The sequence below is a fragment of the Dermacentor silvarum genome, chromosome 1 (assembly GCF_013339745.2).
Source record: "Dermacentor silvarum isolate Dsil-2018 chromosome 1, BIME_Dsil_1.4, whole genome shotgun sequence".
Lineage (NCBI taxonomy): Eukaryota > Metazoa > Arthropoda > Arachnida > Ixodida > Ixodidae > Dermacentor > Dermacentor silvarum.
In genome coordinates, this window is record NC_051154.1 from 191,435,041 (window position 1) to 191,459,643 (window position 24,603).

At 43.5% G+C, this 24,603-nt stretch overlaps 1 protein-coding gene across 3 annotated transcripts; it reads right to left on the reverse strand.

Moving 5' to 3' along the window:
- Nucleotides 1-383: 383 nt before the first annotated feature.
- LOC119436559 (cyclin-dependent kinase 1) lies at nucleotides 384-23,910 on the reverse strand. Of its 3 annotated transcripts, none has more exons than XM_037703438.2 (7): nucleotides 23,730-23,910; nucleotides 23,394-23,448; nucleotides 20,153-20,309; nucleotides 10,645-10,771; nucleotides 6,861-7,195; nucleotides 3,937-4,078; nucleotides 384-1,686 (listed from the first exon to the last, which is right to left on the reverse strand). In XM_037703438.2, exons 2-7 carry the CDS (start codon nucleotides 23,428-23,430, stop codon nucleotides 1,615-1,617), a joined length of 870 nt encoding a protein of 289 aa, XP_037559366.1. In that variant the 5' UTR covers nucleotides 23,431-23,448; nucleotides 23,730-23,910; the 3' UTR covers nucleotides 384-1,614. The 3 variants fall into 3 exon arrangements, with proteins under 3 accessions (XP_037559366.1, XP_049514542.1, XP_049514546.1); XM_049658585.1 differs by having other exon boundaries at nucleotides 23,809-23,891; XM_049658589.1 differs by lacking the exon at nucleotides 23,730-23,910 and adding an exon at nucleotides 23,547-23,658.
- Nucleotides 23,911-24,603: the final 693 nt, after the last annotated feature.

The following is a 24,603-nucleotide window of genomic DNA, read 5'->3' on the forward strand; positions in this document are numbered from 1 at the left end:
AGTTTGGATGTCTTATAGATGATTACACTCATTCTCTTTCCTCCCCCATCGATAGGAATGCTATTGTCACTCTGCCAGAAACAATAGTGCATAAACTTGAATGCCAGTGTTGGAGGGCTCTTATTGTATTGCCACACTTTTTGAAGTACAGCTTATACAACAAAGCTTATTTGCTGTCCTGATGATTTTACGATAATGGGGGTTTACTGTAGTCTTCTGTTGGCAGGGATGTATATAATAAAAGTTCGCCAGCCCTTATTGCAACATGAAGGCCACTCAACCTTTTGGTCACGGAAAAATATGAAAATTTCCAGGTGTGTATCTCTTCATATCAGGACAAAGTATGCCCTTGAGGGATGGTTGAAAATGTCAATAAACAAAACAAAAATTGCAGCACTCCAGAGTTGTCAATTGTGCAGCACGGACACCTGTCTATACAGCTTTGCCAGCTATAAGGCTGTTGTTACACACTGTACACTCAAGCACACTGCACACCACTTAGCTAACATGCACAAAATCAGCAGCATTAACTTAAAAGAAAGGCAGCACACTTGCCATTATGCATGAGAAACTTCAAGAGAGAGAAAAACACTCTAATTAAAAAAAAATAACTCGTATAGCAAACTAATACAGCCACATGACGTACAAGAAAAATAAGAAGCAGGGAAAATGCTGCACAAACACAATTTACACACACACACACAGCTATAAAAAAGTATCTAAAATAAAATAAAAAAAAACTGATGTAATGCCTTTAGACAACACAGTTAGCTCCTTGGTCCCTCTTCCCATACAATACCACGAATGGGCAAAACAGTGAGGGTCCCCAAGTTCAACTACATTGAATAGAACCTAAAATGTGAATTTATTTCTCTTACTCCCACCACCACACCCACTGAAGCAGATGCAGCCGATATGAATGCCACATCTCGCCCGAGGCTGCAAAATGCACAAACTGCATAGACTACTTATAGTTGAATGATTCTCAAAGGATTTGCGAGACGCCCTTTATAGGGGTTGAGACACCAAAATTTACACTTCTGAGCATTAGACTTGTTGTGCTCAATTTACACTTACACGTACCACAAAATTATAGCCAAAAGAACAAAAGACTGGAGGAGGATAGGGGGTGCAGCAGGCTGCAATGAGGAAGTTAAACAGCTAGCAAACCACTTTAACCTCTGGTGATTCTAGCAGCTGAAATTATAACATGCTTCTGTGTAGACACCACCTGATCAACCTGTTCAGTTACCTAGACTTATGGCAGTAGTCTTAAATACAACAGTGCACATGCAAAAAGATAGGGTGCTGCTAATGAGGTACACAACTATACAATGTTATTTCTAATGTGTATAAATGAGGCTGTACATAAAAAGTAATTATAAACACAATCTTGCATAAAATTTACACACACACATACACACACCAGCTATAAAAAATACCTAAAATAAAACAATAAAACCAACCTGATGTAATGCCTTTAGACAACACAGTTGACTCCTTGGTCCCTCTTCCCATACAATACCTCGAATGGGCAAAACAGTGAAGGCCCCCAAGTTCAACTATATTCAATAGAACCTAAAATGTGTAAAGGCCATCCTGTCTGTAAGGTGTTTAATCAAAATACTGGTGCTTGAGGGCATCCCGGGCCGAGATTCTTTTGGCAGGATTGTAGACCAGCATTTTCTGCAATGAGAAAAAAAAAAAATGCATCGAAAGGGTCTGCGTAACAAAGAGTAAAATTACACCAAGGCTAACAAGTCAAATGCCATTTTTTTAATGAGAGGGAGTTCCATAAGACAGCCCAACTTTCAGTTAGTTGAGCCTCCTATGAGTAAAACACTGTTTCTTGGAAGCTTGTTGCAATGACAAAAACTCCCGGCTATGTGCGCAGACTTTGCAGAAATATTTTTCACAGGTCCTGCATCGCAAAATTTTGACACCCATGGTAAGTACTATACTATAATCTACAAATTTTATTTATTTGTATTGTATTTACAAAAATACTGCGGGCACGAGGTCCATGCAGGGTGGGCGTGATACAAAGTACAATATAGTAAAAAGTGTACAAATGCACTAAATAAAAATGAATACCAATTTTCTCACCGGTGATGGGAAGCTACCGCTGTGTAGCTTCTGGCATGCTAGCGGAAACAAAGAGAGAATCTGTGCGATAACTCTACTTATAGTTGAATGATTCTCAAAGGATTTGTGAGACGCCCTTTATAGGGGTTGAGACACCAAATTTTGAGGCTATAAAAAGCCTGCTGTAGGCTTCCTCTGTGTGCAAGGACACTCAACATGAAGTGTTGGACACATCAAACATTTAAAATATATTTTAATTCGCTTCAAAAGAGTGCCTAAATGCTCGTTTTCGCGATCGAGACCCATTGCTAGCGCTATTGACACCAACGTCACTGTGTTGGTAGCTTAATGAAAGTTTTTGTGACGTCATACCGCATTACGGTGACGTACAATGAGTGGTGACTCACAGCACTGGGCATGCCTAGAGAGCCTCGAGTATAGAGTGCAGGGAGCCACATCGGACACAGAGGTAGAGTCGAAATCGGAACTGCCGCAGCTAGCCATGACAACTGTTGGCGTGGTTTTGTTTGCCTCCGCTGGTACAGAATGTGTGTACGAGAGCAGACGATGCAGCAGTGCGTACGTCACAGCTTTGTGGGCCCACGTGACCAAGCTTCCTAGACAGTGACGTCACTGTCCAACTCGGCGCCCAGAAACCGAAACCGAAAATCGTTCACACAAATAATGCGATACTAAATTATTTACCGAGAATATACGAATCTTCGAGAGTGTATCATGCTTCCTAGAGCAATAAGAAATGTTTAAAAAAAAAACAACGTGCAAGCCACAAATTTGATGTCTCAACCCCTTTAATAGGGAAGTCATTCTACGATAGAAAAGTGTTTCAGGGCCCCTTAGGGAGGATGTGGGTTTCGAAACCAACTTCCTTATTTCTTCATGGATTCTGATGAAAATTGGCAATCGTAACTCAGCCATCCTGTCCGTGCGTGAAGTGCTTGATAGCAGCTCCTGAACGTAATCATCGACCCTCACAGGTGTTCTTTTGCTAGCAGTAGTCTTTTTCGCCACTGGCGATTTTCGCTTATGAGTGCCATAAGAACATGTGCTGCCTTGTACTTCATAGATCGCCAACCCATGATCACAAGTGAAATCAGCTTCCAAACTATGCTACGCGCTGGTGACCTGAGATGTTGAGAAGCACGTAGCACCAGATAAATCAGTTTCCGAAACTATGTTCCACAAATACTGATGAACATGGCGAGCCAAAGGGTCAAGACGCGTGGCAACACCAGTGAAATCAGCTTCTGAAACTATGCTCTACATTCACAAACACAGCGAGCTGAAATGTCGAGAAGCGTGTATTACCGGAGAGATAAGCTTCTGAAACTGCTCCGCACATACAGACAAGCATGATGCGCAGGGATGCCAAGAGGCGCATGTATCAGATGACGTGCCGCGGAGACCGCAACAGTTAGGAGCAACTGCCAAGGAGAACAATCCCGAAGTGTGCTGGAGTCACGTTGCAGTCACAGCCAATCGGAGGTCTCGGAGTGACCTTAAAACTTTTTTATTTTGCTTTTTGTATTTTGTTTATATGTGCAGCAAGAGCTGAAGTGGCAAATTTAGGATCGAAAAACGTGCTTTCTTAGGAAACCAAGATCGTGGCACTCAGTTGCAAGATATTGTGGCTTGAAAAAAGTTTTTTCTTTCACATTTCTGTGAAATTTTTTACTACCTTGGCGGACAACTAATTTTTAGAGCACTTCTACGCAGTTTTTAGCGAAGATATTTCGGAATCGGATAGAAAAAGAGTTATAGAAAGTGAAAATTATTTTCTTTTAAAAATCAATATTTTAGCATTTTTCACGATGCGAAAGCCCCCCTGCTTACGTTGAGCAGGTCTATGGCCTTGTTGCCCATGTCAGGAAGCAGGGTGGGCAGGATGTTTTCCTTCCAGCTGGGGAAACTTGGCTTGTAGTCAGGAAGTGTGGCGACATCTGGCCAAGTCTGCTCGGTAGGGGTGCCAAGAGTCCTGTACACATACACACACACACCATGATAAAACTTCCATGCACATTTGGCTCAACCACATGCACATGATTTTCAACCGATGGCAACAAGTATGGCCATCATGGAGGCAATGCCGGATGCTGGTTTTTGGCCAGCCAAACTATTTCGCCCGTCGGCCCAAAGCCACCACGCAGCAGTTTCGGCAGCACCCAGGCTATCCAAGACGCCCAATTCTATATGAATTCACTCTTGCCATTTCCTTTCCAACGTGACAGCAAGAAATAAATGGTAAAATCAGCCGTAGCTTAGTCTTATCTCACGCTGAAGACAAAGCATTGGCAATGTTTTGGCGCTGTTGAACCACCTGTTTGTTTACTATACGCTGCGAGGCGTATGATGCCATCGAGAGCAGCAGAATAATTTTTATTTCTACTCATCAGGTGGCATCACTGTTTAATGCTGGCGATGTCCAGCACTTCGTCACTGAAAACTATGCCAAGTATCATTATCATCAGCCTATATTTATGTCCACTGCAGGACAAAGGCCTCTCCCTGCATTCCCAATTACCCCTGTCTTGCGCTAGCCGATTCCAACTTGCACCTGCAAATTTCCCAACTTCGTCACCCCACCTAGTTTTCTGCCGTCCTCGACTGCACTTCCCTTCTCTTGGTATACATTCTGTAACTCTAATGGCCCGCCGGTTATCCAACGCACTACATGGCCTGCCCAGCTCCATTTTGTCATCTTAATGTCAACTAGAATATTGGCTATCCCCGTTTGCTCTCTGATCCATACCACTCTCTTCCTGTCTCTTAACGTTAGGCCTAACATTTTTCGTTCCATCGCTCTTTGTGCGGTCCTTAAATTGTTCTCGAGATTCTTTAACCTCAGAGTTTCTGCCCCATATGTTAGCACCTGCCGCATGCACTCCAACCCAATTTAATTTTTCTGTAAATTTCCCTCTCATGATCAGAGTCCCCTGTGAGTAATTGACCTAGATAAACATACTCTTTTACAGACTGTAGAAGCTGACTGGCAATCCTGAATTCTTGTTCCCTTGCCAGGCTATTGAACATTATCTTTGTCTTCTGCATATTAATCTTCAACCCCACTCTTACACTTTCTTGGTTAAGGTCCTCAATCATTTGCTGTAATTCGTCCCCATTGTAGCTGAATTGGACAATGTCATCTGCAAACCTAAGGTTGCAGAGATATTCGCCGTTGATCCTCACTCCTAAGCCTTCCCAGTCTAAGAGCTTGAATACTTCTAAGCATGCAGTGAATAGCATTGGAGAGATTGTGTCTCCTTGCCTGAGCCCTTTCTTGATAGGTAACTTTCTACTTTTCTTGTGGAGAACCAAGGTAGCTATGGAATCCTTGTAGATGTTTGCCAAGATATGCACGTATGCCTCCTGTACTCCTTGATTACGCAATGCCTCTATGACTGCTGGTATCTCTACTGAATCAAATGCCTTTTCATAATCTATGTAAGCCATATAGAGAGGTTGATCGTACTCCGCAGATTTCTCAATTACCTGATTAGTGTAAAGCATATGCGTCAAGTATACGGACAATTTACTTTTCTCGATGTTGCATCCATGAGGTCGCTCCACACCGCGACAGAATGAACCTGTTGTGTTAATCACGTGCATGTTATCGTCTTTTAATGCTGCATGCACTGGCAGTTTAATTAAAGATAAGAAAATGAATTTAAAAAAAAGTTAATCATCTCAAATGCTGCAGCATTTACTGGGGATTACTAAAATGTAGCACTTGAAGCGCATGCAGCTTCCAAACTGCACGATGCATTTTACTACAGCTGCATGTCAGAAGACAGCTGTACAGTAACAGACCTCTTCAAGGCTTTTGAAGACACTCTGGCATACTCTAGTGCACCTCACTAAATTATCAATTAATCGGCTGGCTCTGCATCTGTTTCCTTCTGCTATTCCAAGCTCAACTGTTCCATTCTCAGGGTTCGTACAGAACATCTGATCCAAAATTCAAGGTCACTTCACAGATTTGAAGGGTGCAGAAGGTCAGAATTCAAGAAGGGGGAAAACAAAACTTATTTGTACACATACAATAAAAAATAGTGATAGATCCTTCCATCTAAAGCTGGGCAGAGAATGCACAACTTCCTTAATCCCTCCACAATGCCCAGGATTGCGTGCAACTGCGCGAAGATACCATTTTTTATTCTTGCTCCAATTTTGACTAAAAAATTGCTAATCCCTCCAATACAAAAGGCAGGAATAAATGAACTTAGCATAGGAGCACAATGTTCCAAAGATGCCTCTTTCTAAGGTGCATTGTTGCTCTGAAATATGAACAATGACAAATTTACAGGGTCAGTGTAAATGACGGAAATTCTAGGCATCTGGTTACTTGAATCAAAGGATATAAAACTTCGTGAATTAGTGATCTTTGTTGTACCACGACCACTAGTTGTATTTGAAGCTTTCACGGCCATTCATGCTGTTTAGTGCAGTGCCATGTCAGTAAAGGACATGCTGTTTACCCAGGCACGATAAACTGCATCAAAATGAAAAACGGACTGTTCTCTGTCGCAAGTCTAATTTTCTATAAAACAATTTGACAGTAGAATAGCAAGAAAGCCAACTCATTAAACAGCAGATACTATACATTACATATAACTGCCAAGCACTAAATAGCACACATGGTTGGCACACTAGTTGCTGGTCAGCACTGCCACCATTGACTGGGCAAAGATGTAATGAGGAATTAGAAAAAAGTTCTATACTGCTACAGCTCTCATGTGCCTGCAGGGAAATACACTGACCTGAAAATGCGGAAAAGCTGGTCAATCTCAGAGTCCCCATGGAACAGAGGTCTGCGGTTGATCATTTCAACAAAGATACAACCAATACTCCAAATGTCAACTGGAGTGGAGTATCGCTGAGCACCCAAGAGTACCTCGGGAGCTCTGTACCACAGGGTAACCACTTCATGGGTATAGACACGGACGGGGATGCCAAAAGCACGGGCCAGACCAAAGTCTGCCACCTTGATCGTGCCCTTCTGGTCAATGAGCAGATTCTGGGGCTTCAGGTCACGGTGAAGCACACGCCGCTGGTGGCAGAACAAAATGGCCTCAAGGATCTGCTTTAAGTAGCTCTGCAAGAAAATCCATGGCCAACAATGCCATAGGTTAAGAAGAAAACTTGTATTTTCACCTCAAAGGCAAAGCATTGATAGCGATAGCAAAGTATTACAAAACTACACAAAGCAAGGCTTATAGTTTTATCAGCCGTATAAACTGCAGTAAACATTCACTTACTAATTAAATTAACAAGCATCGTGTCCAGCACGAACAGTCAAACATGAACAGATCTCACTCGATGACCACGAACACTTGCTGCCACAATGCCAACATGATCAACGGCGCAAACAGAGAGAAGTGAACGCTTCTGCTGCCTCTCCAATGTGTCTACAAAACTTGAGATTACGCGACTCCAGCACAAGGTGTGGAGAAGATAGCGCAAATGCAAATAGCGCAATGAGTGCAATTAACGTTGCACCCATTGAAGATTAGAACCAAGACAGGGTACAGGGTGCAAGTGCTGTAGGTGCTGAGCCGCACAGATAGCCATGAGTGCGCAGAACAATGGTTCTCAAAAGTGTTGAGCTCACCGGAGAGACGACTTCAATTACTGGTACTAAAAACATTTCAAACAGGCTGTTTACTCAATGCCCTTTACAAGGTAACAAGAATTATTATTGTTAAACGATACCTTAGTTCACATATTTTCTGTATATATTCACCCATTCCTTGCACTAGACTTACGCGGCCACACACGAGATGAAATTTTCAATAAACAGCAAAAGAATCTCAGGCGTTTTAGCACCTGATGTGACAACCTTTACAATAGCTTCCTCCTTTTACTACTGGATGGTCTTTCACTTGGCTCATTCACATCGTCACAACGGCGAACAGCTAGCATGCCGTGATGCGAACCAATTCTGCCATGTTCGCACCAGCACCATCAACACTTGGTGCACCTACAGAGGAAGTGTGCATCACACAGGCTGCTGCAGCTAAGCATGGCTTCCGGGATGGCGATTTCTGAGGGCATGCCTACCTTCGCCAGCCACGCGTTGCAGCAAGGGAAAGCAAGATGGTAAGCCGCTGCCTGCAAAATTCAGTCGGCCAACACAGAGGACAAGAGTGCCTGCTCACAGGGGCTTTTTCATAAGCATTAGTTTAGCCAGTCTGTGCCCATTAGGAAAAATGGGCACAGACTGGGCACAGAATGGGCACAGAATTTCAAAAAGTGATAACCTGAGAATATTATGCTTGAACAAACACTGCTCTCGGCGACATACAGTTCAAGCGATTCATATTAATTGAGAAATGCCTCAGGTAACACCTAATTAGTATTTTTCAATCTATTACAGCTCTAATATTTATTTATTTATTTATTTATTTGAACATACTGCTAGCCTCACATTTGAGGCTGTTGCAGGAAAGGGGCAGGATACATATTCAAGAGAACACGGTTTAGGTAGGCGCGGACATAGATAAGTTCAAGTGAACAGGGAAGTAAACATGCACTCTATATTCATTATACAAATGCTATAAAACGAGGGGGAAAAGTAGTAAACGCCGTGTTGGAAGGTTAGTACAAAAAAAAGAATGAAGAAAGAAAATGTAGTCATGAACAGCAAAAAAAATATATATACATATATATATACACTTATACACACACATATATATATACATACACACCCACATATATATCAGGGCAGAAAACGAGACACTGCGAAGTGATTCGAAATGCCATTGTACGACACAGCGCGCCTACGTGCATATAGTAGCTAGAAAGCATTGTTTGTTAACTTGGCGATAAAGATTTGCAGTGATGTGCAGGTGACAACGTCATCAGGCAACAGATTCCATTCACGGATTGCCTGTGGAAAAAATGAGTACCTGAATATGTCGTTGTGAAATCTGTATTCTGTTAAGTGCTTGGTGTGTTTTGTTCGAGAACTACGTGTATCTGTCTGCTGTAAGTAGTCACTCGCATTGATTTTCATACTACCATTAAGAAGAAGGAAAAGAAACTTAAGACGAAGTAGTCGGGCTCGGTTTTGTATAGTGGGAAGCTCAGCTTGCCTTAATAGTTCTGTAGGGGAGTCAAAATGGCGATACTTATTAAAAATAAATCTAATCGCTTTCCTTTGTACGCTCTCCAATTTTGCTATGTACTGTTTACGGAAGGGAAACCAACATACTATTCCATAATCCAGTATAGAGCGAACTAGTGACAGGTATGCTAAGCGTTTAGTATCTATGGATGCGGATCTAAGCGACCGTTTTAACGAGTATAGAACTGCCAGTGCTTTATTAACAACATATGTTACCTGCTTGCCCCATTTAAGATCTGATGAAATTATGACGCCTAAATATTTATAGTCTTCTACTTTCTTCAACATCTGTCCTTGTAAATAATACGGGTAGTTCATGGGCGCTCTTTTATTCGTTACTGTCATACAAACTGTTTTTTCTGTGTTGATCACCATCTGCCACGTTTGGCACCATTGCGTTATATTTTCAAGTGCACTGTTTAAAGTTATCTGGTCTTCACGACAGGTTATTTCCTTGTAGATAACGCAGTCATCTGCAAACATTCTTACTGTGGCGTTAGTATTAATGTGTAAATCATTGATAAAAAGAAGAAAGAGTCTAGGAGCTAAAACGGCACCTTGTGGGACGCCAGATAGCACATCACCGCAATCAGAAGAGTAGTCTTTGAAACATACATACTATTGACGTCGACCTGCAAGATAGCTTTTTATCCACTTGGTGACGTTGTTATCACCGAGATAGTGGATAAGTTTCTGAAGTAATTTAGGATGGGAAACCCGATCGAATGCTTTGGATAGGTCTAGGAATATCATATCGGTTTGACTGCATTTGTCCATTGTAAGCGCTAAGTCGTGGATTGTCTCAATCAGTTGAGTTGTCGTAGATAATCCTTTTCTAAAGCCATGCTGATTAGGGACAATTAAATTATTTTTTCTACAAATGATACTATATGTTTTAGGATTATATGTTCGAGGATTTTGCCGGCCGTACAAGTGAGTGAGATTAGACGGTAATTTGCTGTGCTGGTAGTGTCACCGGATTTATGTATCGGGATAACCTTAGCAGTTTTCCATTTCACCGGAACCTCGTCCATTTGCAATGATTTTACAAAAATAATCAGCAAGAACTTTGACATCCATTCCGCGTAGCGCATTAAAAATGCATTTGGTATGTTGTCAGGCCCACAAGATTGTTTTTGGTCTATTTCAAGTAAGAGGGCACTACACGAAAGTGTGCGATTTTGTTTTCTCTAGAGTGGCTGCCTGCCATAGCACATAATATCAGCCACCATTTCCTGGCAATGTTAAAGAAATTTTGCAGTTGCATTGCTTGAATTACCAGTAAGGTGCTCCCCTTTAAGAGTTTGCAATGGCTGTACAAGGCGCCTATCTTAACAACCAGCCAAGAGAACCAGAGAGTGGACAACAATGCAGTATAGCACTTAATGACTTGCAAAGAAAACACAAAGGTCACTCACCTTAACAAGTGGCTTGGCAATGTTCTCATTCTTCTCAAATCCATCAAGGTACTTCTTGAGATCCATTGAAAGGTACTCAAACACAAGGTAGATTTTGTCACTACCCTCCATGAGTACATCTTCCAACCTGGCAGCAGAAGGAAAAGCAGGACACAATGCAAACCACAGCATTTAAAGTTTTCCAGACCATGACCTCAGAAGGGCTTGGTTTGGCAAATTGGCAAGTGGGAGTTGGTAACATTGTTAACCACAGCACTGCAGAATTCCAGCTGTCCCAACTAGGAGTCGAGAAAAATGTGCAAGTTTACCAGAGTAAGAAAAGTTTGACATGAACAGTGCCTACTGTATGTTGCTCATGCTAGTCACGAGTATTCTTTTGATTTTTCAGAATTAGGTTTGATTAGCTAACTTGAATTCACTTTAAATGGACAAGGTGTCAATGCAAAAGTTGAGGAGGATGCAGAGAAATGCAAGTTACAACCACGAACTTGCATCAAAACTCACTGGCATTTCACTTATTTTCCCGGAAATCCTTCGTTATGCATTGTGGAACAACACTATGTGAAAAGTAAATGTAATCTGCAGTAGATCTTCAGGACGAATATCTTGAAACTAGTGGCAGCATCTGGTTTCCTCCAGGTATCGCAGTAGTCATTGATTTACGTGCAGCAACATTCACAATGTGTACAAGGTTAGCCCTATATTTGTTCCCATATTTCGTATCCAAACCTTATTTTATATACTCTCAAGCAGTGAATGGAATTCATTGCCTGACAATATTGCCTATGCTAACCCTGCCATTATCAAGTCAGCACTATGTTTTTGCAAAATAATTTTGCTGCATAGCTATGATTTTGCTTTCTTGTATATACATGGAGCTTTCTTACAAGTGACTAGTAGGCGCATTACAGCTGTCTTAGCTGCTGCACCATCCATAAAAGTTTTTTTTTCAGCGACTTACTATGTAGTGTGCATGTTGAAATTATTGCACTTTGTTGTCATGGTAACAAACCAAACACTGCGAAAAGTGTGAGCTAAGAATTTAACTCTTTATTGGGCAAACAAGTGCCCACAAAGACAAGCTACACTTAAAGGGGCCCTGAACCACCCCTCGGGCTTGGTGAAGTAACATAGTCCGCGGGTAGTATACGCCGCTGTGAACATCTCAGCTAAGTTTTGCTGTTGTACGCGGTGCGTGGAGCTCGCAAGCAGAGCGCGAAGTCACCTTTCTCTCAAACGCCCTCGTTTCAACAGAGCCATGATCCTCACTCTCTTCTATGTGCCTTATTGCGCAATAAAGCACATTCAAATACGCGGCTGCTATTCGTCGCTGCGGTAGGTTACACTGCGGCCGCCACGGGGTGTTCACCCCGCCACGAATCCACTGGCCAAGCGTACTGCGGCTCTCCGAGGACAACCGCGTTTGGCTTACGTTTAGCGCGGCGTAGACACCAAAATCGGTGTCACGCCACGGTGACGTTTTGAAGGCGGAGCGTTGTGGCCCCGCCCTACTCCGCTGTAGTCTTCGCAGTGCAAGGCATTGAAGAAGAGAGGAGGGGGGGAAGCACAGCAGAGGCCGTGTTTGATTGCCAATAACTCCGCTTCTGCTGAACGCATTGAAGTACTTTTTGGGGCAAAGTATTTCTGAAATAGCCTATTTTCACCTCAAATATTTTTCTACACTTCGACAAAAAGTGGTTCAGGGCCCCTGAAAATGATGGCAGCGGTGACCTCTGTCGTCAAAGTATCCCATGAGTTTGTACGCTATTTATATATGTTTCACTGTACATAAGATAGTAATCACTGATGCTCCCGTACATTCAAAAATGTACAACAGTACTTGCGCTGTGTGCACAATCTGATCCGAGACTTGTGCACGCCCCATCTTTCCTAGAAAATTGATGACAACATTCCAAGAATTTTCACATACTGTACACTCACCTTGTGCCAAGCAACAACTTGAGAACAATGACAATACGGGAAAAACCAAAACCAACAAAAAGTAAAATTGACAATATGTATTTTGCTCTCAATCATTTTTACATACCCTTCACAAATATTCAATTGGGACTTTGAGGTACTGCCAGTGGTGGGAATGGCCAAGAGCATTTGGGAGCAGATTTTGTAGCAGGAAAAAATTATGATTGCGAGTGATTATTGGCCTGACACTACTATTCCTGCGCGTCAAAAATGGTTCCAAAGTAGCGGCGCACATGATTGCGAATATTCTCGAAGATAATCTGTTGTACGCTACCACTAATGAACAAATCGCAACCATCACGCGGCCACACTGAGTCAACCAGGACGCTCGAAAAAGAAAATACTGCGCATTCCCAGTGATAAAGCAAGCCACACAAACGCACAAAAAACTCGCATCACATGGTATGCAGGATGACCATTTGAGCAATATTATTGTAGGCCTAAAGACTTCTGGGTAGTAAAATAGTGGAGCTACTAAACTGCTGCGTTACAAGCACACACAGATAAACGCGACATGGCCAATCAGCTAATATAACACGCAAAGGGCCAAGTATCACTTTGCTGAGTGCACCTTGACACAGTCACCGTGCCGTCGGTTGAGAAACACCTCTCCAACCAAGGCCCCATCGCCGGTACGAAGTAAGAATGTAGGACACGCCAACAATGCATATTGGGCCAAGTGTGCACTACTAGGTCCGACAGAACATCATCCTAAACTACACACACAAACCAAGAATATGGCACATAGAGTTTGCAAATAGCCGACTGAACATGTGCGAGCGCACACTGGATTGGGTTAGCTTAAGGATGCTTTAGCTCATTTAGCTTTATGAATGGCAGGAGATGTGATGGCGCTCTTCGCATAGGGTGGTGGCAATCGCCACCCGACCTTCACCACAACTTCTTTGTCATGTCCTCCGATACTGCATGGCGCGGCTCGTCCTGGAGAAGCTTCTCATTTGTAGCATGAATGTAGCAGCTTTAATAAAATGTAGCAGATAGGAGCAATCGTAGCAGCATTCCCACCTGCGCTGCATTTTGACGCATACAGTGGTGGAACAGGCATTTGACGTTTTGGCGCATATACTGGCGCAAGCAAAACGTTGATTTGGTGTAGTAAAAAGCATGTTTTGCACAGTGGCGAATGTACATCTACACACCAGATGGTCTCAATTTAAACTGAAACAGTCAATATACAAGGGAGCCGGCTTTATGCACATCAATGACGCATTTGAAATAAAAATGACCGTACCATAGTTTCTATAATATGTAATTGAATGACTTTCCCTGAGCACCTAACATGGTATAAAGCTGCTTTTAGCGTCGCGACTTGCAATAGGCATTTGCATGTTCGCGGCGCTTCAAGTGAGCAAGAAAGAATTTTAAAAAATGTAACATAAGGCAGTGTAAGGAAGACACTTTTGGACGTGCGCTACTGAACCGAAGTTACAGTTAAGACGGTTTTCTTTACAGCTAACATACGAAATCTTTCCTGCATATTTGTGTCTTGGATCACGTGAAAGCTGTTTAAATTACAGCCATGGAATTTGTTCTTCCAATCCAGCAGGGTTGCAAGAAAAGTCTCTCTAATATGCAAAACATCTGTCAGCGATAAAGTACTCGTATTAGGAGGTATTTCTAAAATGGCACTGCGTCAACAACTAGGTTAAATTTGTGACCGGATATTATCGAAGGTTTTTTTTTGATCCAGCAGCTTCCTTGAGCGAGCTCGTTACCATGTTAGTACGAGAAGTACCCAACTGCAGCACAAATAACGGCACAGCAGCAGTACATTGCAACCTAAGTTAAAGTGGACTGCAACAAAAGAGCAAAAATGGCAAATACAATGAATGGAGGAACGACGATATTGGCTATATCCGTCAGCTATGGCCACTCGATTGACTTCCAGGATGACGATGATGTTGACAGCGTGCTTGAAGTTTTGGTTTCAGCTTTACCAGCGACGCAGCAATGGAACAAAGCCTTCGTTTTTATGCTTTCTTCGCAAGGATCTGCACAATAGTCTGCTAAAATGCTATTTTGGAGCAGAATGGCACAGAGGACTGCTCTTGGGGAAATTGGTGCATCTGCTCGACCACTGTGCATATAACCCAGATAAAAAATATGAAACATTTAACAGGAAAGTCAGCGTGTGGCTTCATGGCAGCACACACAGTGCTGACATGAAGCCACACTCTAAGGCAGAATTCTACGCTATCTAATGTTTCGTTTTTTCTAGAAAACCCAACCCCCACATGTTGAAGCTCCCTCTACCCTCATTCATGGTCGCCCAATCTCCAGATCTTTTTCGATCACCATTTCGCATTTTAGCTGTGTTAGATGTTGGTGAATAGTGCATACGGAGTCAGCAAACCAGAACTTTCATTTCTTCGATTGCACTGTAAAGGACTGCCGTCGAGTGCAGCTCTCGTAATCCGTGTCGTTAAGAAGTGGGACAGAGCCGCTGGCTGAAGATAAGACGTGGAATAGTCATGCATCCGCGAGACAGTTTTTACACAGATTTGAGTGTTATGTGCAGTTACTTCGTGAGCTATGAGCGAAAATTTTTGCTTCTTTCTGGGGAGCAGGTTATATGTGCAAAAAAAAAAAAAAAACAGTATAATAAATGTATAAGGTTAACATGCGTTAAAGGGCCCCTCACCAAGCCTGGCCATTTTGAGCCAACAAGCGTAATGCATACAATGCGCGCTAACGATCGTGTCTGCAAAATATTTAACCGCTCCACGCCTCAAAAACAGCTGAAATTTCAAACAAAGCACCGTGCACCCTTCCCCTCGCACGTGCAAATGCCCCTATGTAGTTAGTTCGCAGTGCTTGGACGTCGCTCTCAGTGACATGCGACAGAATTATTCGAAACAAAAGCAGTTATTTGTTTGATCTGCTGCTGCAATAGACGAATTAAAGTTTAAAAGAATAATAAAATACACAAACTGGATGTCTGCGTGCCTCGGTTTACTTCGTACTGCAGTGAGAGAGATGTACTTCTGTTTTGTCTGCTTGCTCCCACATCGTGCAGTCGCGCACGCAGAGAACGAAACTATGTCATTTTCTATTAGGGCTATTTTTTTTTATACCTACACTGGCTACAAGAGTGTAGCTAGTGTAGGAAGTCATTTTTTTTACTTATTATAGAAAAGTGTAGCTCCGCCCACCTACAATAAGCCATTTCTTATAGCTGTAGTGTAGCATGAAAAGTACTTTCTACACTGCGGTTTTGATGAGTGTAGGCAGCAGACGACAAACAAGCAGGCTGGCGTTGCAAATGCGTGGCGCCATTTTGTCTGCGACTGTCGGCGCTGATATAGCGACGATCATGAGGAAGGAACAAAGTTTATTTCCTTACTACATGGCGACAATAGTGAATATTTGCTACAAGGACGGTAACGGAAGTGCTGACGTGACTATGCGTTACAGAGAAAGGCGAGCTAATCTTCCCCAAGATAAAAATATCTTACTCACGGTGGTGTAGGCTGTTTCAGACTCCGCAGCGCGCATTCACGATGCATTTCACTGCAGTTTGTCTAATCCGTTGTTGAAAGAAAACTCGTGCATTGGTGTTTAGTTTCAGGCAAGCGCCTGAAACTGCTAGTAAGTGTGAAGTGCGGAGTCGGGCGCTTTTAGTCTGCTGATGTAGAAGACGCGCATTCTACTCCGATCGGCTACAGCCCAGCGAGCCAAGTGCAACACACGACGTCAAAGCCTCTGCCTGGCAGCGACTTTACAATTGCTAGTAGGTACAGCGGGGGCGTGGCACTGCGGGTCACATGACTTCCGCTTAACATGTGTTCATGGCAATCGTGGAGACGCAGCGACCTTGCCGAGCGCAGCTCCTAGGTGCCTAGGGACCAAATCGTTTAGGGACATTTTACAAGGCGCGTTGAATGTCTGGCGGTGGGTGGCCCACGCCGGTTGCGCTTTATTAATCTAGCGTTGGTTCTACTGGCGGTAATCCTTGCAGTAGTGGTGGTGTGGCATGATGGCTTTTGATGTCGGTGAACTTTGGTGGTGTAAAAGCCGTATTTCTGAACAATTCGGTGGTGCTGACGTTCGAACTATTCAAGGTACAACGGCGGAGAACTTACTTTGCTTGTTTTGTATGCGTTTGTAACGCTGGCTTCCCGCTGCCGGCGTTGGAACGGAGAACACGCTGGACTGATGGTGACTAGGCACAACTGTGGCTGCTGTTAAGGGATCAATGGTATATCTAAATAAATGCATCACTGTTTTCATGATCCAAATATAATCTCACTATTAGGGAGGGAGCAGTCTACAGACTGGATCGGGATTGTTTTATTTGGGGCGTTGCTACGCTGCGCTCCGCAACATCCCAACGACCGCCGCTTCGCGTCCGCGCCCGGCACCGCGGCTCCCGCCGCGGCACCGGGGCAACGAGAGCAATATCCGCTTGCGCAAGAGCGGACGCAATTTTCTCTCTCGCACCCGCTTGTCCTCGCGCCTGCACACAAACGACTGGCGGTCCCTCCAAAGACCGTCTCGTGCCATACCAGTGCCTCAAAAGTCCCTAAGCGATGTCCCTAGGCACCTAGGAGCTCCACGATTGCCATAACACGTGTTAAGCGGACGTCGCGTGACCCGCAGTGCCACGCCCCCGCTGTACCTACTAGCAATTGTAAAGTCGCTGCCCGGCACTACACTCGTCTACACTAGCCTGCAAGAAGGGTAGGTAAAAAAAATAGCCCTATTATGTCCCGCGCGATCATCCAGCGCGCGAGCCTTTCTGCTTCGCGCATGCGAGATCCGTCATGGACGCGGCCCGCAGACGAGCCCTCTTAGGGGGACTTGCTCTTCTCATGACCAAATAAAGTTCAGTTCAGTTGACCCTCGCACAGCATACGGCGCGCGGCGACGGCGTTATCGTTCTTGACAGCTACGCGCCAAAACCAATTTTTATGGCCCCAACGCGTCATAGACACCATCTTTAGATAGCAAATACGGATCTCAAAGGCCATGTTTTTTGCTGGCGGAAATAGAAAATACGTCATACGTATCGCCCCCGGCACTTTGGGCGGCCAATCCCATCGTCAAGCCACCAAGCCAAGCGACATGAAAAGTCAACATGGCCGGTCGGGCCGGCGCTGGGTGGCAGTTCGCAACACATGATGCGGGGACGGTCCCACAGTCTCGCACGCGAAAGGACGAAAGCGGGAAGGCAGCGCGGGAGGGAGGAGTTGCGACGCAACAGCGGGATTACCAATACATTGGGTCCTATGGGAGCTATGCCGGGACCGGCCGAAAACGAGGCAACAGCCGGGAAAACGCAGCGCCCGAGAACATAACAGCGGGGTTCTACTGTACAAGGTTTTAAAGGGGCCATGAAACACTTTTTGAACATAGTAAGAAAATGTTGCCGATTTGTAAAAGAGGTTCCTGTGAACATGCAAGCCAAATATTATTGCACTGCATGCAGCAGGCGATTTACAATGTGTCAGAAACAGTGAAAAATTGCTTGCTCTCGCCTCCACAATGTCGTCCTGTAGCATCATTGCAAGCATCGACGACACCGATTTCGTGAGAACATTCTCAGTGATACTACTATTGCCAATTTTGAGTTAAATAAGTGAAAAACGTGTCTGCGATCTCAAAAAGACAAAAAAATAATAATAATTTCGTCTTTGCACTGCCGGTCTACACACCACAGTTGCACGTAGCTGCGTAGCATAGTTTATCACCGCCGCAATGGAGTGCTGTGACAAGCACTCCCGACGCCGAGACTTTTGGGCGGGGCTTTGCCCCCTTGGTTCCCCCTGTGCACTTTACAGCGCGATAGTGGGCACGAAAGGAAAGAAAACCGCTCATTGGTGCGATAACTATGTCTAACTCCAGTTGCACTAATGTACCGCTCGTTAGATGTGGGCCCATGAGAACAGAAAAAGTAAAGTTCAAAAAATACAAAAATTCAGATGCATACAGCATACTCAAAGCCAATGAACACATGAATTGAGTTCAGGAAACAACCTTGGCAGTTACGAACTTCAGCGCCCAGGATGATTATCTTATGTAAAAAGAGACTGAATGCTCTCCAACAGATGATTTCACAAGCAGCAGCTTAATATAAGCAATACAGCAAGCTTTTGCTAAGACAACTACTACTTCAGTGTCAGAACACAAGAAAGTAGCACTCACAGTGCACACATTTCCAATTTTTCCTGTTCTCAGCAAGCAAAAAAAAAAGTGAGAGCGAGAGAAAAGGTAAAGGTAAGGTAAATGTTTAGGCTAAGGCAATATAATTTCATATGACAGCGCAGTCATCGTGCAACATCACACCAAATATGCACCATTGGAAAGATGTTCCATGTGGTAGCTACTAATTGTGTGGGGGCAGCAGCCCAGAAAAAGTGGTTGAGAAAAAGTGAGGCCAGAAACTCTCTCCCAACCTTTGGCATTATACGGACACTGAAGAAGACATCAAGGTAAGTTTGTAGATTATACTTTTAGAATAGAAAACAGGTCACCGGCACTGACAAAAACGTATAAATAAAAATACATAAAAGTTAACAAAAAGAATTTTACAAATGGGGGGAGAGAGCACTAGAGCAAGATTGGTGATGATGCCAACGTGAAATTTCTGCACCAGTACTTCAACCCACACAGACGAGGCAACATCAGACTGTGGTTAGCTAGTTGAACAATACTAATTACTCAATGAATCCATAAATAAATGAGATCTGAAGTTGACAAACTGCAGATTTATCCTTCATAAAGAAAGTAAATATGTGAATGTTTCACATAAGCTGTAACATTTCACTAAATTTCATCAGTGCTGTTGGAGATTAAAAGGAAAATTTTGCTTGTTTTTACGAGGGGGGGGGGGGGGGGGCAAACAAATGCATACAGAGTTCTGAAAGGGCACCCTACCAGTTTAGCCAGATAAATTGTTTGTTTAGTGTACCTCTAACTGGTAGTGAACTTTCCACCACTTTCAAGCCAACGAAAAAGAACAGACGCCTTAACACTGGCTTCAGGTGCAGCTTAATGTCAAGGTATAACTATTTGACGACGTGGTACTAACACAGTGTATGCTGGCCCAGTATATAGATACACAAGCAACCACCAGAATGATTGTGCACAAGTCCCCATTTGCAATGCCAGTATCGAGCTGATGCCATATAATCATATAAATAATGCAGTTCTTCGACAGTCAACATCAGCCTCCCAGTGAAACCTTGCAATCTAAATTCAAAGAGACATTAGTGTGCACAACCTAAGTTCTCGTTTTTTGAGGGAGGTACTCAAAGACTGATCATGTACAGATACAAGGGCTCACATTACCCTAGTGGCTGTATCCCACACCAACACTTATGTCTTCAGGCTGCAGCTTAAAAGGGGCTAACAAGGTACAGTTGTTCTATACTATTCCCAGTGTGCCAAAGGTTGAACAGTTCATAACAGAGGCCACTAATGAAGAAAGTGTCAATAAAAACTATCACCTTTGTTCAACAGTAATGCAATAATAATGAAGACCCACAAAAATAGCAATAAAAGTTACCTAACAATGTGCTTGTGTCTCAGCTCCTTGAGCAGAGCGATTTCTCGTATGGCTGTAGATGGAACACCTTCATCTTCGCTCTCAAGGCGAATCTTCTTCAGTGCCACGATCTTCCCATCACGCTTGTCCTTTCCCTTGTACACAATCCCATATGTACCTGCAAACATATGACAACTTTAAGTGTGCAGTAAACAATAACAAAAGTGGCTGGTATAACAGGAGCCCTTGGAAAGTATGGGGGGGGGGGGGTGCAAATAGCATGGGCGAGTTGGTTGTGGTTCATAACAGCAGTAGTGCGTAGCATGCGAAATGTAGGAAAAATGGACAGAAAAGTAAAGAGCACAGAGAAGCTTAAACGAAGCTTTACTTTTCTGTGTCCTTTTTTTCTACATTTCGCGCGCTACGCAATACTGCCGTTATGCAAATAGCAATTTGAGACTGAATTGAATAGTGCCAGAAGCAAATCAAATAGTTTTTGAATAATGAACAGCCATTATCACAATTAATATAAAATGGTGTTCACATCCTAGTATTGAAAGTTTCTGTTATTACATAGTTGGTTGTGAAGTGTTTATTAAAAGCACAAATAGAGCATTAGGAGCAAACAAGTAGTTTCTTCGCATGCCCAGAACTCCTCAGAGTGCGAATGATCGCTGTATAGCCTGCAAAGTATGGCCACCTAAGTGACGTAGCCTGCTCCACTATGCAAGCTATCATGTTTTACGTCTATACTATGCCTACGGGGGTGAAAATTTACCTTACTTTTTCTCCAACTTTATATTTAATTGGGCACAGCTGACCTTTTGCAATATTCGAAATGTATTAGAAAAATATTTGTATTTACGAATACTGACTATTCAATCCGAAGACCAAATCAAATAGGACACATTGAATTCGTTATTTGAAATTTTAAAATATTTGCACACCCCACACCTATTTGAAAGTGACAGTCTCAACACTAACTGTCACAGATTGCCCACACCTCTAGAATCTGCAGAGTAAATATGCCTTAGAGGCCACATGACCAAAGTGGCACAGAAAGAATTGCCATGAATGTGTGTGCAATATATGAATGTTGCTACACACAAAAGCAAATTCACCTTTCAAGTCGGTTTGCTCCCCTAATCCAAGTTACAGACTGCTACCACTGTGATGTTTCCTCAACCCTATTTCTAAAATGCTGGGCTGCAACAATTCACAGCACCTCAACATTGCGTAATGGACTACACATAAATTTCCGTCCTGTGTGAATGCTGACAAATGTGAAGACTTCTGCACACAGGAACACCAAACAAGCTTCACCACTACTAGTATGGCTAGGAAACTAAATGTTGAAGTAGAAGGCTGCATAAAAGCAGTACCCTTGTCCTGAATGACAGCAGACAATTTCCTATAAATCCTCCTCTACTTCTCCAATGTTTAAAGTTTGTACATTGTGCAAATAAGAGTAAGGAGTAGCACAGAAGCAGCAGAAACAAACAGCTTTTATAAACACTGTACAATAACTGGAAAAGAAAAAGCCAATGCCCCAAAACAATGCAGACTGCTATGATAAAAACTGTGTGGTGGGGGGTTCCAGATTAACTTTTGACCACCTGGAAATTCTTTGATATGCATGCAAAGGACAGTAAACTAGCATTGTTGCTTACCACCGCATCACAATGCAACCACCGTGGTTGAGAATTGAACTCGCGACCATGTGCTCTGCGACTGAGAAGCGATACTTCGACCACATGGCGGCCAGCACTTTTTGCATTACCAGTTAGCACTAAGTGATCGCTGAGGGGCCGAATGCATGTCACAATGCATCACAAACACTCGTTTGCATGCGATACCAAAACGCATCACGATGATTTATTGGCATCCCCTTTGAAACGGGGCGGTGACAAATTGTCACCTAGCCGGCTTGAGTTACTCGTATAAGCTATCAATGCTTTTCCTTCTAGCATTTTTGTATACATCTCTTTAATCTTCTCTATCTATATTGTACCACTGCCTATGCCTGTAATGGATCCGGTCGATCAGTCTCTTAACTGCTTATTTTTTCCACCAATACTCTAAATGTCTCTCTCTTATTTCGACTACTGACCGGTTGATACTTCCGTCAATCAGCTCGGTGTCCCCAGCGCCCACCGGTGGCGCAGAAAGTGCCAGGCAGCCATACGCTCGGACTATCATGTTTCAATCGCTGAGCACTGCGCATTGTTTTGAAGGAAGCTGCTGAGTGAAACAGCAAAGATTAAGAAAAATCTTTGTTGTTTCATCGCTGAGGGGCAGAATGCATTGTAACATGCATTCAGCCCCTCAGCGATCACCCAGCACTCACTGGTAATGCAAAAAGCACCGGCGGAAAAAAATGTTGCATTGCGAAAAAAAAAAAAAAAATGGCCATCTTAACCGGCAAGGATTAAGCAATCAACAGCAGACTCGCATGAGCCAACATACAGGTGCAATTTCTTCCTTTTACAAAATAGTCAGATGCTCTATGCCAAACTTGCCTACTCAGCATTGCCTTGTTACTGTGATTGCAAGGGGCATGAAACAGTTTTACAACATTAAATGTGTCAGTGCCCCTTTTCTGCTGCTCACAAATGCCTAATAGTAAGCTTGTCACGTTAAGCTTCTAAAGATGGATCCTGAAAGCACAAGTTTCACGCAAGCATCTTGCTACTTCCAAGAAATGTTCAAAAAATGAGCACGACCATACAAGAGCCGAGACGTGCAACTCTAAGCTGCTGCTATAGATACGAGTAAATGTAAGAAATTTCAACCTTTTGTTTTTGTAATGTAAGTTATGCTCAGGTTATGTTGTCAGAGAGGGTCAAGTTTTGCTTCAATATCGAGGGAAACATATCGGTCTGCTTTGGTCCACAAATTTCAGCCTTATTAGTAGCTCCGAGACATACATTACTTTTTTTCGCAAAAGGTTAGCTCAATGTTTGTACCAGGGAAGTGAAGTGCTTCAAACGGTGCACGCCTTATCGGCTACAAACAGCGCACGAAAAAAATTGCCGAGGAAGATGCATCCTATAGAAATCACACTCAGATTTCGTGTAACGACTGTTCTGTTTGCGAAAAACCATGTTCACATAAAAAAGCAGATGGCTGGAATGCCAAACGGACAAAACCAAAACTCAACTACGCGTTTGGAATACAATAACCAGCTTTCACAGATGTCCGGCTAAGCTAATGCTCCTTTGCTAGGAGAGCACAAAGAGCAAAAAAAAAAATGTAAACATACCTTCACCGATCTTTTCCACCTTGACGTAGTTCTCCATTGTGTGACGACGTCCTTGCTGCGGATGACGAACGACCGTTAGTCAGTTTGAAATGAAATGTAACAACAAAAAGAAATATAAAAAAAGGCACATACGCTCTTAGCAAGGATACGCACCGATAAAGCACACTTTACGGGCAGCTTAATGAAAACAATCAAATTTTCAGTAAGCCTTTGTAAAACGTGTGAAGTTCAAACCGGACAATTACAGCGAGAACGGCACCGCCGCAAGAACGGCACCGCGCCATGCAGAAGCTTCCAGCCATTCAAACTGCACACACAAATACGATAGCTACTCACGTTTACTAATATCGCCTCAGGGATGCGTTCTAACTCAGCGAAAATTACGAAAAAACGTCCAGCATCGGGATTAACTGACCATGCAAAGCTCCAACCGCCAGTTTTCGAACCGAGCGCCAAATGAGATTTGATTTCGCGCAGCGGCCAATCACGCGCGAGGAGGGCGAGACCGCGAGACTGGTGCTACGTGCAGGTAATGACGCGTGAGGGCGTGAGCTTGCGAGACTTCGCGAGACACGCGCAGGAGACACCCGATGCCAGCGCCACACCACAAAAAACATGGAGGAAGAAAAAGAAAAACTATGTAAAAAACCTGTGGCCACACAAAAATTAGACAGGGTCCTGCGACGGTTCAAAAAAAAAAAAGTTTTGTAAATCGTTCGCATTTTAGAGTCGACTTCGTTTAACTTCGCCGACTTCGTGTAACGCTTACCACATTTAATTGCCTGGTTTTTAAGAGAAAAGTGCAAATATGCTTTCACTTGTGTGTATGCGAGCTGCTGCAGCGACGGCGCTAGCATAAACTTGTATCGCCGTCTGCCGGCAGCTGCAGAAAGCAGCCGGTCAGGGAGGTTTGTCGCGTGTTGCCCGATCTGACAAATCTCCCTGACTGGGTGCTTCCTGCAGCTGCCGGCTTGTGGCGACACAAGTTCATACTAGCGCCGTTGCTGCAGCAGCTCGCATCCCCATAAGTGAAGGCCTATTTGCATCCCCCCCCCCCCCCCCCCCTTAAAAACCAGGCAATTAAATGTAGGTAAGCGTTACACTAAACGAAGTCGACTCCAAAATGCGATCGTTATACAAACTTTGTGCAAGAACAGTGCAGCGGTGAGCGCAGCACCCCCCCCCCCTTTTTTTTTTTTTCCGAACTGGC